At 27.7% G+C, this 19,579-nt stretch overlaps 1 protein-coding gene across 1 annotated transcript; it reads right to left on the bottom strand.

Annotated features, from left to right (window-relative positions):
* Positions 1-1,270: 1,270 nt before the first annotated feature.
* On the bottom strand, positions 1,271-2,077 carry LOC131615203 (uncharacterized). The gene has a single exon (XM_058886684.1). It carries the CDS (start codon positions 2,075-2,077, stop codon positions 1,271-1,273), a length of 807 nt encoding a protein of 268 aa, XP_058742667.1.
* Positions 2,078-19,579: the final 17,502 nt, after the last annotated feature.

Below are 19,579 nucleotides of genomic sequence, written 5' to 3'. Positions count from 1 at the left end.
TATATCAGGAAATTGAGCTCTAAGTTTAATTATTTGTGCAAGGAATTTTGCAAATGCCATATCACGACTTGACAGTAAGCATACATATGACCATCTACTAGATGCATCAATCAATACCATAAAATACCTTAATGGTTCTGACGGTGGATGGATATGTCCACATATGTCTCCTTGAATTATTTTAAGAAATGAAGGTGATTCTGTCATAATCTTTCCCGGTGAATGCTTTGTTATTAGTTTGCCAAGAGAGCAAGCTTCACATGGTCTATCTTCTTTTGTAAGTTTTAAACTTTTCAATGGACGAACATGTGTACTTTCAACTATTTTACGCATCATTGTTGAACCAGGGTGACCTAAACGGTCATGCCATAAATTTAAAATTTTGGGATCTTCTTTTACTACTAAGTTGCATTCAACTTCATGTATATATGTGTAATGTAATCCAGAAGGCAATTTTGGTAATTTTTCTAAAATTTTCTTCTTTCCCAGAACATTAGAAGTAATATTAATGTATGTCATATTACCTTCGGTTGCAGTTTCAGTATCATATCCTTGACGATATATGTCATTAAAATTAAACAAATTTCTCTTTGATTTTGGAGAGTATAAAGTATTACTAATGAAAAATTTTGTCCCAATTGGTAATATGAACATAGCATTACCCGTTTCTTCAATCAAATCTGCAGGACCTGATATTGTATTTATTATACCTTTAGTGAGATTTATTTCAGTAAAATATTTCTTACTTTTGAAGATTGTATGTGTAGTTCCACTGTTCGGAATGCAAATGTCTTTGACATGTTCCATGTCTAACCTTCTTAAAATAGAAATAAGATTAAATACAGTAAATTAACAACATATTTAACATTATTATCTCATACAAACATAAGATACACCTTAATAACATACAAACGCTTAAGTTGATACATATTTCAAATATAAAAACAAGCACACCAAATATTATTCAAATACATATTTTAAATAGTTACTTAATCTGTTTCACCTCCAACAAAATCAGCAGTCTCAAAATAGGTATTATCATTTCTGGGTTCAATCTCATTAAAATTCACTTTTTTCCCTTTTCTTCAACATATGCCATTTTTCTTTTACACAAATGTTCTGGTGTTCTACACACCTTAGACCAATGGCCTTTCTTTCCGCATCTGTAGCATATATCTTCATAATTCCTTGAGGGACCTTCTTGAATATACTCACCCTTTCCTTTGCGAATTCAATTATTTTGGTCATATCTGGGGGGATCTATAACTATTCATATGACATCGTCCACGTCCTCTTCCACGAAAATGGTTTCGACCGTGGAAAAGGTTTCGATCGTGATATCCTCCTTGATTGTGACCATCAAAACGAGCATGACCATTATTACCATCAAAACGAACATGACCACCACGTCTCTTAAGACGATTAAAGCCACCACGCACACAATCAAAAGTCGTGGCATTAGTTTCAGGATATGGCATTGTTCCTGTGGGTCATGTCTTGTGGTTTTTATAAGGAGCTCGTTATTTTGTTCTGCCACTAGAAGGGCTACAACTAAATCAGAATACTCGGTGTATTCTCTCATTCTATATTGTTGTTGCAATAATACCTGAGATGCATGGAAAGTCGAAAAGGTTTTTTCCAACTTTTCTTTTTCAGTTATAATTTTGTCACAAAATTCTAGCTGTGATATAATTTGGTGCATAGCAGAATTATATGCAATGACAGTTTTATAATCTTGGAACCTTAACTTGTTCCACTGATCCATTAATGAGGGTAACAAGACTTTCTTCTGATGTCCAAATCTTGCTTTAATTTTGTCCCATAAAATCTTGGGATCTTTAGCATTTGAATATTCTGTTTGCAATCCATCATCAAGATGATGCTTGATTATTCTGTTTACTTTTAACTTTCTCTTTTCTATTTCATCTGGATCGTCTGTCGATTTTCTAGAATTCTCTCCTTCAAGAATTTTGTTAAGTCCCTCACATGTAAGGTGCTCTATTAAATTGTTGTTCCGGGTTATGAAGTTGTCCCCAGTTATGCTAAGAATTTTGAATTGATGTTTAAGATTTGACATGATTATATCTATAATTCAGATGAACATAATCAATATTTAAAACTAAAAGAAATATCAATTTATTCAGTTACAAAATTCATGACTACATATTATTCAAAAACCTCTACTAACAAACTAAGCTAAGATCAGTAATGGTAAGACGATAATTATGATTAAAGCTACAAAATTATTACCTAACTCTCCACGCTTGATAATACTGACAGCAAACAACATAATTACAAGTAGAGTAATAAACAAAATAAGAAATTTAGCCATTTGAAAAATATGGATAAATAGTTTGAGAATGGTGTGAAAGTTATGAAAGAAGAAGAAGTATTTATAGAGATAATTTTGAAAATGGTCGTTATGTGACCGTTGGAGAAAAGGAAAAAGAAAAAGTAAAAAAGGTCAAGTGGGGTAAAAAATATGTAGTCAAATTTTAAGTGTGTTAAATATCATCTAGTAGTTACAAGTGTTAGAGATAATTATAATCTATAACAAATATGGTGAAGAACACATATGATAAAAATTAGTATATGTGTATGGGGTTTTAGAACTCCACTGAATATAAAAGAATATTTGCATATGGAGTCTCAGACTACCATTGAATATAAAAGATAATATCTACAAATGGGGTTATAGACCTCCACTTAAATATAAAAGTTAGTATTTGCATTAGGAGTCTCAAACTTCCATTAAATATTAAAGTTAGTAACTGCAAATGGGATTATAAACCTTCACTAAAATGTAAAAGTTAGTATTTACATTAGGAGTCTCAGACTTCCATTAAATATAAAAGTTAGTAACTGTATATGGAGTTTTATACCTCCACACAAAATTTATAATAAAAATAGTCAGACTTATTATAGATCACTTGACAAGTTGTCAGTTTTCTATAACAAGGAGTAAAGTAATAGCGATAATGATAATAGCCACTCTAGTAATGAATTACTTGACTGATTGTCAGTTTTCTATAATCGGGGAAGATGAAAAATAATAACAAGATTAAAAAGGTAACTATAGAATATATACATAGTGTACCGGAAACTTCTGATAGAAACGATCGTGCTGATAACGTGTTAAGAAAAGCCGGATGTTTGGATCTAACTTAAATAATATTTGTAAACTAATATGATGATATTAGTTACTAATCAAGTTATAATATCAAACTAAGATAAAATGGAAAAGAAAGTAGAATGGTAATTTATATCATTCAAAGTGAAAAATGATGTGTATTTACATAAACTAATGGGAGGTATTTATACTAGTAAAAATATTACTACTATACTAAGTAAATAATTGGTATTACTATTTTATCTTTGACAAATTATATGTCTCCAATTATTTGTCATTACTATTTTAAGTTTGACAATTTGAATAATATTTCTAAATAATATAATAATTTATTTAATTATTATAACAGTTATAGGTATATTAGACGTGTCCTTACTTTTTGTAATGTCATACATATGAGCGGTATTTATCTTGCACTCTTTATTATATTTTATATAGAATATAGTTTTCTTTTTCTCAAAACCCAACTTTAGATAAGTATGAATTTTGCAACGTTGTAACTACATGTTGACTTTTATAATATCGTTCCCACGTCACATTCGCAGCCGACAATCACTACAGCTTTTGCTTTTCACTTTTATCTCCTCTTTCTTTAACACGTTTTGTTCGTGTTAATTGTGAAGAAAATTCCATAACCCCATTATCATTATGTATCAAAAAAGGATTATGCATGGTTTATGATCCTTTAACTCTTCTTTTTTATTATTTTAATCAATAATAAAAACGTGATTATGTTAAAATTAATGTATGTCTCTAAAAAGTTAAAGAAATTGCTTACTTTGCATTGATATTATATGTAAAGATTATGTTAAGGTTTATGCATGCATGGTTTGTACACATATTGGAATATTTTATGTTATCTTTATGATATTTAAATTAGTTAAAGGTGCAAATATCAAATGTTCACATTCATCCAACGTGCTTAATCTAATTAAAAAAATTCAGTTAAAATTATACAATTTTTTTTAGTTTAATTGAAATTGTAATGTTAGAAACCATTGTTAGGTATATGAGTATTAATTAAGCGGTTTTTTGAACTTTGGAGTTTTTCAGAACTTTAATGAATTCTATTGAACTGAACTAACTTAAATTATCATTTATTTTATTAAATAAATTCATATTCAAATCAATTCTAATAAAAATTAAAAACTTTCTATTTTGTAAAATCGATTGGACTTAATCATATTTCAATTTGATTTTTGAAATTGAATCAACTTACATATTTAAATTTCACTTATTTTATAAATTTTTAGTGTTGGTGTAAAATGCATATTGTAATGCACAGTAGTATAATTTAATTCTAAGTTATTCGCTTTTTAATGTATAAGTTATAATTGGTCAAAACAAAAAAAATGTATAAGTTATAATTTATTTTTTAACATTTCATTTAAACACATCTTACATTTTTTTCATTTTCCTAGAGTATGCACATATTGGTGTAATTTCACTATGGCTTCACAATTTCTTGTCAAAATGTATATTTGACTTGTGATAGGCTGGTAATGTTTCGTACCGTTTTTCTCTATTGTCTCTCTATTAAACCATAGTTTTGAATTAAAAATAAAATAAAACTTACAACATAATATAGATTTAGAGTTTATTGTGAGAGATTTGGGTGACATAAACCAAATGCAGAAGAACAAAAATATAAAGAAAAAAATAAAAAGAAAAAATAAACTACTGAGATTAATGAGAACCACTCTTAAAGCATGTATAAATATAATTTAATAAAATTAAAAGATTAATATGAAACTTGTATTTTTTGGAGACCAATATAAACTCCAAATAAAAATAAGGGGGAAAAAATATTGTAACCAAAAATATATTATTGAGAATCACAAAAAAAAAAAACTAGAAACTTAAATTTCTTTAGTTTGTAAATATATTTTTTATTTTCATTTTTAAATTTTGTGTTTAATTTTAACTTGCTAGTAGGAAAATATGAGAGTTTTGAAATAAATAACTATGGTGGATAGAAGAAGAAATGTCATTAAGAGAAATTTTAATTTTAAAAAATGAAAATCATTTTAAAATTTTATTGTTTCTAAAAGATACATATATTAATTTTTCACGATAGTGTTATCTTGCTATCTTGCTCAAGTGGTGAAAGATTGAGTCTTGAAAATGTGTTATTCATAAGGTTTCGGATCTGAATTCTGGTAGATGCTAATAATTCTTGTGTTGGATCAATTCATTAGGGGTGTTCAAAACCAAACCGGCTCCATAGAAAACCGCAAAACCGAACCAAACCAAACCGAAACCGCAAAAAACCACATTTGGTTCGGATGTGTTTGGGCCATTTTTTAACAAACCGCGCGGTTTGGTTCGGTTTGCGGTTTGAATTTTACAAACCAAACCAAATCGAACCAAACCGCATTATGTTACAACCCTCAAATTTCACTTAACCTATATCCAACCCAAACTCAAACATATTATGCCTTAGCTTTATGATTTCAAATGGTTTTCTCTTCCCCACACTTAAGGTTTCACTTTAAGTCTTCTCAAATCTCTCCTAGCGGTATTGCGCCTTCTTCTCATCTTCTTTTCCAATTACATATCACCTCTTCTTTTCTAGACTTTCATCTCTTAAGTTCTTTCTTTTTTATATTATTATTTTTATTCTACTGTGCTCTCTTCCAATTACGTTGTTCTCTCTTCCAATTACGTTTTTAATGTTCCTCTTCTTATATAATCTCTCCTATCTTCTACTCTTTCTTTTTCATCTTCTTTAATCTGTCATTTTTTTTTCTATTTCAATATAATGTTTTTGATATTGTTTTATGCTACTATTTTATGTTTTTTATTCCACTTTTATCTAATCTTAATTTTGTATATTGAATGGAGAGTTGTTATCCAAATATGATGAATTTCGTTGTTAATTGATAACGCATAAATGACTAAATATAAAATTATGTTGTCATCTATATGTATATTTATGGCTCAATAAATTTTCGTAAAAAAACCGAACCAACCGAACCAATCCAAACCGCATTAGTTTGGTTTGGTTTTATTTCTAAAACTCAACCGAACCAAACCAAACCGCACACTTTTTTCTCTCGCGGTTCGGATGATTTTTTAAGTAAAAACCGCCCAAACCGCACCGCGAACACCCCTACAATTCATACACAACTTTATTTTGGCTTTAAACGGGGCATCTACTAATGAACAGTGTATTGGTTCTCTTTTAGTCGCAAAGGAAGAAACCATTGTTGTAGAAATTTGACCACCACTATAACTCGATCATCTCTTCTCAGAATAAGAACCATTGAACCTGCAAAATAATAAACCATTACATAAACCTGAGGAGTGTAAATACACTGTCCTTAAGGATTTATCCACCTCATAAGCGCAAATCCCCAGGATTCAACAGGTTCTTCCCAGATTCTCAATGAGATTCTGAGGCAACAGAACAACAAGAAATCATCTTGTAAATAGCTGGAAGATGTGAATAAGTAGTAATAGAATGAAACATAAGTAATATACGAATAACTTTCATATTTTTAATGAGATTCTAATATATTTATTTTATTTAATAATCTCTAAAAAATTTCATTTATATATATATATATATATATATATATATATATATATATATATATATATATATATATATATATATATATATATATATAATATAACTTTCATATTTTATATTTTAAATAATTTAGTAGTATTAGTAAGAAATCTTATTAAAGTGAAAATAGAAAATAGTAGTTAGTTTTTCTATACAGAGAATGACGATGGCACATGTTGTATTTTAAATATTTTGAAAATATACTTTATTTTTATAATAATATCTATGAATTTTTTATAAAAAAAACTCCATACAATATATAAAAGCAATGATATGCCTAAAACATTTTATTAAAATATGTATCTAATAATATTTATCCTTTTGTTAAATGAGAGGTTAAAAATCTTCTAATCATATGAAATTTGGTTTCAAAATTAGGTTGATAAATTCATTATTTTGGAAAGTTTCTATTAAATAATTTTGAAGGAAATCAAGTGAGATAAATTATATTTATTAATTTTTAATGATAATATGATTCACTCAATTTTTGGTGATACAGCATCAATATAATTGGAGTACTAAATATATTTTTAACGTATTTATTTTATACCAATTAAGATGTTGGTAAGTAATTGATATGATTTTAATGTATTGATTATATATCAATTAAATTATTCCCAACGTACTGATTTTAAGGTATGGGTCGTTAAAAAGGCTTTTATATCTTACAAAGTTAGATAATTTTAGGTAAATCATACAAAAGTACAATATTTACTCAAAATTATATTATTTTTAGGTAAATCATACAATATTGTAAAAACAATATAATTTTGTAAGATATAAAAGTACAATATTTTCTCAAATCTAATAATTTAAATATACATATGGTAAGTACTAAAAGAATAAGAAATCAAAAGTTGCAATCACATGCATTAAATCATAAATTAAAAGTTGCAATCAATCGATCAATGATTACTAAAGATAATTATGATATTTAACTTTTTTATAAGTAAATGATTTATGTCTTTTCATTCTAAACTCTTTATTTACCTAAAAAAATATACTGTTTTTTTCTTTATTCTTTGATTCTATTTTCTTATACATTTCAACATTATGTATATGTTTTGAATTTGTAATATTTTATTATATTCTATATTTATTTATTTTGTTCGACCTTAGAATAAATAAATATCAATAATATTTTATAAAACTAACTTTATATATATATATATATATATATATATATATATATATATATATATATATATATATATATATATATATATATATATATATATATATATATATATATATATGAGGAGGGTTATATTGACTCCAAGAGTAAGTTATAATAACTTACTCCACATCTTGACCATTAATTATTTTCAATCTAATGGTTAAAATTAATAAGGAATGGTTTTCTCTTTCCACATTTAATGAATTATTAATTTTAACCATTAGATTGAAAATAATTAATGGTCAAGATGTGGAGTAAGTTATTATAACTTACTCTTGGAGTCAATATAACCCTCCTCTCTCTCTCTCTCTCTCTATATATATATATATATATATATATATATATATATATATATATATATATATATATATATATATATATATATATATATATATATATATATATATATATATATATATATATATATATATATATATATATATGATAAACTTAATTTTTTTTAATTTGACCTAACTAAAATATTCTTTAGTTGTATGAATTAATATACAATATTATGTTATTTATATATTATAATATCTATAATTTTTATAGCTACTAAGATTTAATATAAATATCACTCAAAGATAAAATCAATTAATCAATGAAATTTATTTATTAAAATTTGCAATAATGTACCAATTATTTCCATATCAATAAAATATGTGTGTTGCTTCATTATTTCAACAAACCATTCTTTAAAATCACGTTCAAATCGACCATAATGCTTGGATTATTATGGATAAGAAGTTAAAAATTGTAATCACATTAAATCAAAAAATTAAAAATAATAAATCAAAAGTTGCAATCAGATTAAATCAAAAATTAAAGTTGCAATCAAGTAAAATGATTATGATATTTAATTTTTTTCGAGGTAAATGATTTATGTCTTTTCATTTCAAAACTCTTTATTTACCTAAACAAATATAATGTTTTTTTCTTTACTCTTTGATTCTATTTTCTTATAAATTTCAAAATTATGTATACATTTTTAATTTGTAATATTTTATCTTTATTTTTTGTTTTGTTCGAACTTATAATAAATAAATATCAATAATATTTTATAAAACTAACTTTGTATATATTGATAACCTTAATTTCATAATTTGACCTAACTAAAATATTCTTTAGTTCTATGAATTAATATAAAATATTATCTTATTTACATATTATAATATCTACAATTTCTATAATTACTAAGATTTAATATAAATATCACTCAAACATAAAATCAGTCAATTAAGATTTATTTATTAATATTTGCACTTAAAATATAAAAAATTAAAGTTCATTCTATGAATTAATATAAAATATCATGTTATTTACATAGTATAATATCTACATTTTTGACAAAACTTGCGCAAGCATAACCCAGTAATTTCAAGCAGATTCTCCATTGTATATTGACACCAACGAACTTGATTTCTACTTCTACAGCTTAAACTTTCGGGACAGTCAAAGAAGAATATTTATTTCAAACGAATCGTATAGACGATGTTTTCTACTGTCTGCACCAGAAAAAATCCAAAACACATATTAGGACAATATTTAAATTGTTACTAAAAAAATAGAAAATAGGGATTGGGAACAACCCATGTAAAAAACGAACCATATACTATAGAGTGACGCCAATTGGTACTTCAGAATGATACATTACAAATTCAACCTGCAAATAACATGAAACGCCAATTAGTACTTCAGAATGATACACTACAAATTCAACCTGCAAATAACATGAAAGATATTTTCTATCAAGAAAAGAAAGAAAAAAATGTTAAATTCCGGTTTGTGCATGAATAGTCGTGGGAATGGCTGTAATTGCAAAAATAGTATAAACCAAAATTTTCCACATAAATAGTCGTGGGAATGGCTGTAATTGCAAAAATAGTATAAACCAAAATTTTCCACGATTAGGTTTGATGAACATGATAGATACTGTGAAAGTATGATGGTTATATATAGTAATGATAAAAGTGTTTTGGAACGTGGAAGGTGGAGGGCTTGGAAGGCAGAAGGGGATTGCCTAAGCATTATATGAGGTCATTAGTGCCGTAAGCAGTTGTGAATGTGAATGGCCAGAGAAAGTAAATAATTTGTAACTGCGAGATCATGAGAGGTTGGAGGTTTAAAGTTCAATCCTACAATGGGAAAGGAATGATGTGGAATTTTGTGAGAAGAGAGGCTGATGTGGCAGCTAAGAGATGAGGAAATGGTAGACTTTTCTTATATGATAGATAAAATAATCATTAACCAAATTAAATATTATTATAAATCATAAATAAATTAAATAATAATAATAATTTTTAAAAAAAAATATTTGTCACTTAAAAATTAAAAATAAACTTATTTAAAACTTTTGAAATATAATTAAAATTTACAACAATCCCCCACATATTTCAAAAGTTTAAAAGTAGAATAAATAAAGTTTTCTGGATTCACACCATGAATGTGATGCATCAAACTAGTGTAGCAAGCTATATGAACTAGTCCTAGAATGATAGTACTTAACATACAGTGAGATTGGTGTAGCAAGCTATATGAACCAATATCACTTAGTGTATGTTAGAGGTATACCACTCACATCACACCCCCACAATTCTTGTTGTTGACGCTGTGGTGCGCTAGTAGGCCATGCGCGTGCCTGGTTATTTCATGAGTGCTCAAGAGATTTCGCCAAAATCTCATTCAAGCGGCCCCACTCGACACTCATATAGGTGATTTTCATCAAGTGTATGCTGCAAATCATACACCTCCAATAAGGATATGAAATTCATTAAAAGCTACATAAGCTTATCCTCTCAATAATGCAGTGTCTAGCACTTTCTCAATTACACCATAGGAAAAGGACGCAAACAAAAATTAATCAAATAATTTTTGGTGCTAGCAGAACTAACAAGTGACTTGTTCTTACCCATATGAACCTTTTTCATGGGATCTCCAATCATAAAGGTTGGGTTCTCGTCACTTATTAGTTTCAATTGGCTAAGTCCAATTCCCCTCGATGCGTCACAAATTAGTTTCTTCCCAGGGGTTTTTTCATAGTATTGACCAAGATCATCCTGATCTCATATTTTAGTAGCTACTTTACACAATTTAGGAAGACACATATTTTCTCCCATTAATAAATATTGACTAAGACGTCTCTAAGTCAATCAATCGCATATACTTACTCAAGTTTATAAAAGTATTCTGATCTCCACAATAGATTTATACAGGTCTGCTTAGATGATCATTAAGCGACATCACTATCAATACTAATAAATATATTCCATTATTTAAATATTTATTTTATTGGAATAATATTTAATTATCATTGTATTAATTTAATACAGTGATCCATCAACTCAAAATAATATTGTAATTCACATTCTCTTTTTATATATTTTATGTCACCATAAAATATTTTCACATTCCTCATTAAATAAATAAAACACTAACCCTTCAATATATAATTTTCTTTTTTTCACTCACACTAGAAACGATCATTAGTCAACTTTTATTTTTGACCAGTCAAACCACAAGTATACTCCTTCATTACACATTAACTCAATAAAAATAAAAAATAAATTACACACTAATTCAATAAAAAGTGAACAATTAAATTCATATAAATATATTTATTCTCATATAATCAACTTTATTAAGCAATATCATATTATGCTAAAATAATGACAAATATCATATATAATAATTTATGATATCTCAAATATTTCATGGTTCAAATATAAATAATCTCATTTCTATTTCACTTGATCTCTCATCAAATCATGTGTATCTAAAACTACTTCATGATTTTTAATAAAATATACTATTTTAAAACTAAATAAAATATTCTAAATATTACTATTCATATATATATACGCATATATTAAATTAAAACCTTATAATATAACTATTATATGCATGCCCCCACAATAAAAATATACTTTGGCAAATTAAAAAAAAAAATTAATCTATTTTATTCTCACAAAAATTTATGTTATAACAAAAATATTTCAATAATACACAATTAATAAAAAAAACATTTTATAAGTAACATTATATATGCTTGATTTTCAAGATCATTAACGTGTCGTTAAGAACAATTTAATATAACAATTTTCTCAAATATCTCAACACCAAAAAAAAAAATTCAATATTATATATCGTCAATTATTTCTCTTCTATCAGAGAGTTTATTTTAGGTTTCATTAATTTCAATATAACTATATCATAAGACCAAAGATTAACTATAAAGAGAGAAAAGACTAGTAGACACGTTTTATTTTGATTAAAGTTATTAACAAATTTAATAATTATATAAATGCCGATTAATACTGACCATTAATCATTATTATATTAAAAAAAAACAGTTACTTCTATTATAACAAAACTTAAATCTAATAAAAGCCATAAAAGATAAGAAAACGTATATCAATTGTCACATTATGAAGGAAAAAACAATTAACACTAACTTACACAATTAAATTTACTACCACAATTAAATACACCCATTTCTTATACCATAATATGTAGAGAAATATTTTGTCAATAAAATTGATATTAATAATATACCAATAATAATGATATCAATTAAATTGGTTTTGATTATATAATAATTATGATTGAATATCAAATGTTAACGTATTTTATAAGTTGAAAAAAAAACCTTAAGGCTATGTTTGGGAGTTTGGAGGGGAGGGGAAGACTTCCGAAATCGAATTTTTAAAATAATATAGAAAAATATTTGACATTTTTTGAAAAAATGATTTTGTTTAGAATGATAAAAGACTCATTATCATTACAAAATTTTTAATTTTCAAAATAGTATAACAACCTAAACGATATTTGCAAAATTTATGTAAGCCCTCAAAAACCCTCAAAAACCATCCTTCAATACAATTTTTGAATTCCCCATTTTATGGGGTTTTTGGTGTTATGAATAAAATCAAATCCTCCAAAACCCTCCTACCCAAAATCATAGCCTAAGGAAAAATAATCCAAACGAAAACAAAAGGAAAAGTTCATTATCATTATATAATATATAGTAAAATTTCTAATTAGTATTTTATTTTTGAGATCTTTTCATGCCTAGAAATTAAAGAGATTTCTCACATTATCATTTTACATGTTAATAATCATCACCTTTAAATATTCTGAATCTCTTAGTAAGTGAATATCATCAATGATTTAGTGAACCATACATGAGTTTTATTTTTCATTAAAAAATATAAAACATGAAAAATTAATATTTTTACCGTTTGCAATACTAGTTATCAACTACAACAAAACTTTTAAAATTACAATCATAGACTTCAATCAGCAAAATATTTAAAAATAAATAATTAATATAAGAGTTAGAAAGGACAAAATCTGAAATGGTGGGACATCAACCAAAAAAAATCTTTCATGTTACATCTCTAAATGTTTTCAAGTTTTTGGCAATAGAATAAATCCTTAAGATTGTTGTAGAAATTTGACCACCACTATAACTCGATCATCTCTTCTCAGAATAAGAACCGTTGAACCTGCAAAATAATAAACCATTACATAAACCTGAGGAGTGTAAATACACTGTCCTTAAGGATTTATCCGCCTCATAAGGGCAAATCCCTCAGGATTCAACAGGTTCTTCCCAGATTCTCAATGAGATTCTGAGGCAACAGAACAACAAGAAATCATCTTGTAAATAGCTAGAAGATGTGACCAAAAGAAAAGAAATATCTGCAATTCACGTTATTTGTTTCTTTTTTTTTTTCAAAAGAAGAATAGGCGTTTATATAAGAAAGAGAGAAAAATATATTTAATGACTTTGACTAAGTCAAGTCATTATTATAATAAAATAATCATTAACCAAATTAAATATTATTATAAATCATAATTAAATTAAATAATAATAATAATTTTCTTTTAAAAATATTTGTCACTTAAAAATTAAAAATAAACTTATTTAAAACTTTTGAAATATAATTAAAATTTACAACAACCATTATTTAAAAAATAAATAAAAGCAACACAAAATTTAGAAGAAAATAAAAAAGCATAAGACATAAAGGTCACACTGTTTCCACGCCATGAGTTAAATGAAATATTTTGGTGGTCTTTCCGTTTGTGCAATAGTATAACCAAATCTTTCACTCTGCACTTTTTTATGATTTTGTTTACACTTTACATACATGACATGACATACCATGGTGGAAAAATATCAATCAACTTTTAGCTTTGTCGACAACAGCCAAATACAGATATTTTAGATGAAACTTCGTTTTCTTTTTGCTAAATATAGCCAGTTTGTGAAGTTAATTACATTTCTTTTTCAAACATTTATAGACATGTGTGAATATCTGTTGTTTGAAGTCTCAAATTATTTAGATTTTCATACAATTGAAATGTGTCAATTTGTGAGAAGAATTTAGTCTTTTAATCATTGATCACTCATAAAAGTTTTCTTCATTCTATAAAGAGAATAATAAAATCATTTAAAATAATTATTCATACTATAAAGAGAACAATAAAATCAATTGATTATAAAGAAAATAATTTATGAACAATTAGAAAAATTGCAACTCAAAAAGGAGAAAAAAATAAGAAAAAAAGTTAAAATACTCACTTAATCTTTGATTTTCAATCACTCATAAAAAATTTCAGCCAAGCCAAATAAGAAAATTGAAGAAAAAATAAAGAATTATTGGATTAACAAATATGAGAGGAAGAGACAAGCATGGGAGATGATGGAATTTGAGAGGAAGAAAAAAAAGAAAATTATGAAAGAGAGAAGAAATATTATGAGAGAGAAAAGTAATTTAGATTGGAGTTGGTAATGTTATTTTTTATTTATTAATTAATCTAATAAATTAATACATATATAATATTTTAAAAAAATTAGTGTGGTTATAGCCACACCATGCCTACACGTATGTCCGCCCTGGTTTCTTCCATGCATGTGTTAAGAGTAGAACTAGGAGAAATTTTATCTTTGGCTCTCAAAGTCAGGGACTCTTGACTTTGGGGAGCAGTAGAGATTAGGCATGAAGTGTCTAAATTTATTATCCAATCATTTTTGGGACCTATGTTTGATAGAACTCAATTAGATGGGGTAGATTTTCCATCTATTTCACTGAATGATAATTAGGTTCTTTCTTCCATGTTCAATCAAGTTGAAATTGACTTAACAATGTCTCAATATGATGGAAATAAAAGTATTGTCCCCAATGGTTTCATATTTTCCTTCTTTAAGCAATTCTAGCCTTTGATCAGGAGCGACCTTATTTCCATGTTTAAGCAATTTTAATGTATGGCCTCTCTTCCTTGTAATTTCTCCTCTTATTTTTCACTCTTATTACTAAGGTGGAGTCACCTACTACTTTGAAAAAATTTCATCGCTGGATCTCTCTATAAAATAATGACAAAGGTGTTGGATTCCAGACTAACCAGAGTTATGGATAAACTTATATCGCCTAACGAATCAACATTCCTTAAAGGATGCCTTTTGGTATATGGTGTAGTAATTGTGCATGAGTTGGTTGATTTTAGTAGGAAAACCAAGAAGGAATGTCTAATTTTCAAGATGGATTTTGAAAAGGCATATGACTTTGTCAATTAGATCTTTTTGGACTATATGCTTGCTAGGCTTGGTTTTTCTATTAAATAGTGTGCTTAGGTGTGTGCTTGTGTTTTCTCTAGAAACCTAGTTATCCTTGTAAATGGGTCCTCGACTGAGGAAATAAACATTTAGATAAGTCTGGTATAAGGTACCCCCTTTTCCCTTTTTCTTTTTCTTCTGGTCGTGGATGGGTTGAGTAACCTTCTCAAAAGGGAAAATGATTTGAACTTGGTCTAGTTTTAGGATTGACTCGTCGGATCTTGTTATATCTCACATTCAGTATGTTAATGATACCCTAATCATAGTTGAAGCGTCGATGCAGAATATCTCGACCATCAAAGCCATCCTTTGGGGGTTTGAGCCTGCTTCTGGTTTCTGGATTAATTTTGCTAAGAGTAGTCTTATTAGTATCAATCAATGTGCAATCCTCATTCTTGGATCTAGCCAACGAGTTTATGAATTGTCACGAGCAATCCTTTCCCTTTAAGTACCTTGGACTTCGGGTGGGTGTAAACCCCTATCTTAAGGAGCATATTTAATTCGAAGCACATATATGTCACTCTAGGAGGTAGAGTGGCTCTCCTTATATGTCAGTTTAGGAGGCAGAGTGGCTCTCCTTAATTTGGTTATAAATTCTATTTCTATTTTCTTTTTGTATTTCTTCAAGTTATCGATTAGGGTGTGGAATAGTATTTTTAAGTCTTTGGAGTTTTTTGTGGGGACAATTTAATGGTAATGTTAAGATCCACTAGGTTTGTTAGTCAAATGTCTGCAAACCCGAAAGTAGTTGAGGGATTAAAGTTTCTTCGTCTTGTTAACTTAGCTCTTCTAGGTAATTGTCACTGGCACCTAATATTTACATCTACCATTCTTTGGAGGGATATTTTTATTGCGAGAAATGGATCTCATGTTGTCTCGTATTTTTTATAAGGTAGGAATGGTAGACTCTAGTTTGCTTCCTCCTGGTGGAGAGGTGTTTCTCTCCTAGGTTCAAAATTGAGTGAAAATGTTGGCTGGTTTGTTGGTGGCTTACATCGTAAGGTGGGATTTAGTCTCCTTACTTGTTGTTGGGAATATCCTTAGGTTGAAGAGGGTGTTCCTCTTAGAGTCTCATTTGATATATCATATCATATTTTTATTCACAAAAAGGGTTAAGTTGGAAAGCTTGGTAGGATGATCGAGGAGGTTTTAGTGAAGGAGTTACCTCTTTGTCTATGAGTTAGATTTGGTTGATGAACTTCTTCTAGCTATCCTAAGAACCATCTTTTCTTTGGATCTTGATAGGTGTTGTTAGTTCTATGAAAAGGGTAAAACCTATTCTATTTCCTCTGCCTACTATATTTGTTTGAGGCTCAGTCTCCAACTGATTATTCTCCTCTAGTGCCGAATGTTGTTCTCACTACTACGGAAAAGGCATTTAACAACAATTGGAAAAGATATATAATCACGCAGGACCAGACGTTGTTATGTAGCTTGTGGTAGTATATGCAGCACTTTCAATCACAGTCCAGTGACCATCGTAGTAAATAGGAAAACACGTGCTATTTAACAATAATTATTTCTTATAACCGTTGTGATATTATATGTGAATAAATTCCATACGTTTCATACCATAATCAACACTACACCATTTTTGAATTGTTATCAAAACTTGTATTATAAGTACAAAATAAATTTGAACAGCTCGAGGTATGCAATCTTTTCAACTTCCAAAGAGAATAGAAAGCTTATAGAATTAAAGAAACAATAATGAGCATCTTTGGTTTTTAAACTTCCAAGAGAAGAAGATGAAGAATCAGAAGAAACAATATAAAAGTAGAAGAACCAAAATACAAAAACAACTTCATTCAAAGGAATCACCATGTATTATCCTGCTCAAGCTACCAACAATGCTGAAAATCCAAATGTTGTTGTAGAGGATGTTGTTGTGCAAAACCAGCTTTAGCCTCAAGATGTTGCTATTGTGCAAAACCAGCCTGAGCCACTCAGGGTGAGGAGAAGAAGAAGAAGAAGATTATGGCAAATAATTAATTTTTTCAATTTTGATGATGATGATGAGACCCACTATGATTGGTCTAATTTTATCTCAGCGAAAGGGTTTAGATATGATAATGGTTTTTGATTATGTAAAGAAAGTTTTTTTAATGAAGTTTTAATCTTTCTATTTAATTGTCTTAAGATTATCAACTTAATAGCTAAAACTATCAACTTAAACTATCAGCTTAAACTGCAAATTGGATAAACTAGCAAACATATAATTATAATTGAAAATTCAACAGTTTAGGGTGAACTTACTCGTAAGAAATCACCTTTTAGTTGAATTCCTGTCAAGTTCGCTGCATCTTCAACTATTACATTCATAACAAAGAAAATATTGAACATTAAGCAAATAAGAATCAGTGTAAAATTTTCAAATTTCAAACCCTACTACAACTATTGTATTTCATAACAAAGTAAATATTAAACATGAAGGAGATGAGAAAACACAACAACTTCAAATTTCCAGAAAATCCTCTCTAACTTCAGTTTGTTCTTCAAATTCTTGTTCTTCTTTTTTGATGATTCATACATAACCTTCAAATAGCTCACATCTTCCAACTCTGTCTTCATATTACTCTCATCTTCATTTCCCAATTTTTCTCTCATGTCTTCATCCCATATGAACAAATTACATGTTTAATCACTCCTCCAAAATGGATATCTCCAAAAAAAGCCTTCCTTTATTTTGTCCCTTCTTGCATTGATACAAAACCATACGACTATCACAACCACAAAATTTCCAGATCTATATTTTACAGTGGAAGAAGACGAAGTAAAACCTTTAGATAAGTTTGTCTTCAAATGCGACATTTGAAACGAAACTGAACAACAACAATGAGTATGGGTGTTCTTTTCTTCTTCCTGACGATGTCGACGGCGTTCGTGTTAGGGTTTGTTTCTTTTTTAAATGAAAAAATGGATACTTAGTGTTTAACATATATAAAGAAGCGCTAATGTGTAACAAAGATTTTATAAAGGAGCCATAGTGATATACCTATATTTTATAATTAAATATAAATAAAATTGAATAGGCGCACAACGGTTATGAAATTAATAACCTTAAAATTTTTAATAAAAAATAAAAAACAGTTGTTAGTGCATGAGTTTAGTCTCTCTTGTGTGTTGTGTATTGGAGCCTATTGAGTATGTCTCTCACAACACATAATTTAATAGCATAATATAACACACACACACACACACACACACACACACATATATATATATATATATATATATATATATATATATATATATATATATATATATATATATATATATATATATATATATATATATATATATATATATATATATATATAATATTGTTGTATTATCTTATAAAATTAATTGTCGTAAATTTGTTATAAGATTTATGTTTTTTAAGTTTTAAAAGTGTCAAATTTATGTTCTTTAAAAATTATTTATCATTAATGTAAATATATCTAAATTATTATAGTTCAACTAAATCTTAGATAAAAATAACTGATTTGATTTTATAAAATTGTTTTAAATAAATTACGCTACAAGAAACTAGGCAATATCACCAAGTTAGCCTCTAAGTTTGGCATGAGGATGAGATAGTGGCATTATCAATATAAATAAAAAATTTAAATGTTAAATCATCAAATAGTTTATTATCATAATACCAATAAATGTTTGTGTGAGGCTATAAGACAAGCAAGGAAGAATCATAAATTGCTTCATGTTATTCGATTCATGAATGGACTTAATGACAACTTTATAGTGGTCAGATCACAGATTTTGCTCACAGAACCCTTACCAAATATGAACAAAATCTTTTCCATGGTTCTTCAACACGAGAGACAGGGTAACTTTGCATCAGTTAAAGATTATCAAGCTCTAATCAATTTTGTGGGATTCAAGAAACCTACTCCCAAGCATGAAAATTCAACAGCTCCATACAATACTTCAAAGTCCAAGATTTGTACTAATTATGGTAGAACAAGCCACACAATTGAAGTTTGTTATCAAAAACGGGGTTTCCTCCTCATTTTGGCGATGGTGCTATGGTTAACAACACTACCATAAATGATGGTGATGATTATGGTATGTCTGCTC

The sequence above is a fragment of the Vicia villosa genome, linkage group LG6, assembly GCF_029867415.1.
Source record: "Vicia villosa cultivar HV-30 ecotype Madison, WI linkage group LG6, Vvil1.0, whole genome shotgun sequence".
NCBI lineage: Eukaryota > Viridiplantae > Streptophyta > Magnoliopsida > Fabales > Fabaceae > Vicia > Vicia villosa.
This window is presented reverse-complemented; position numbering and strand designations above follow the sequence as displayed.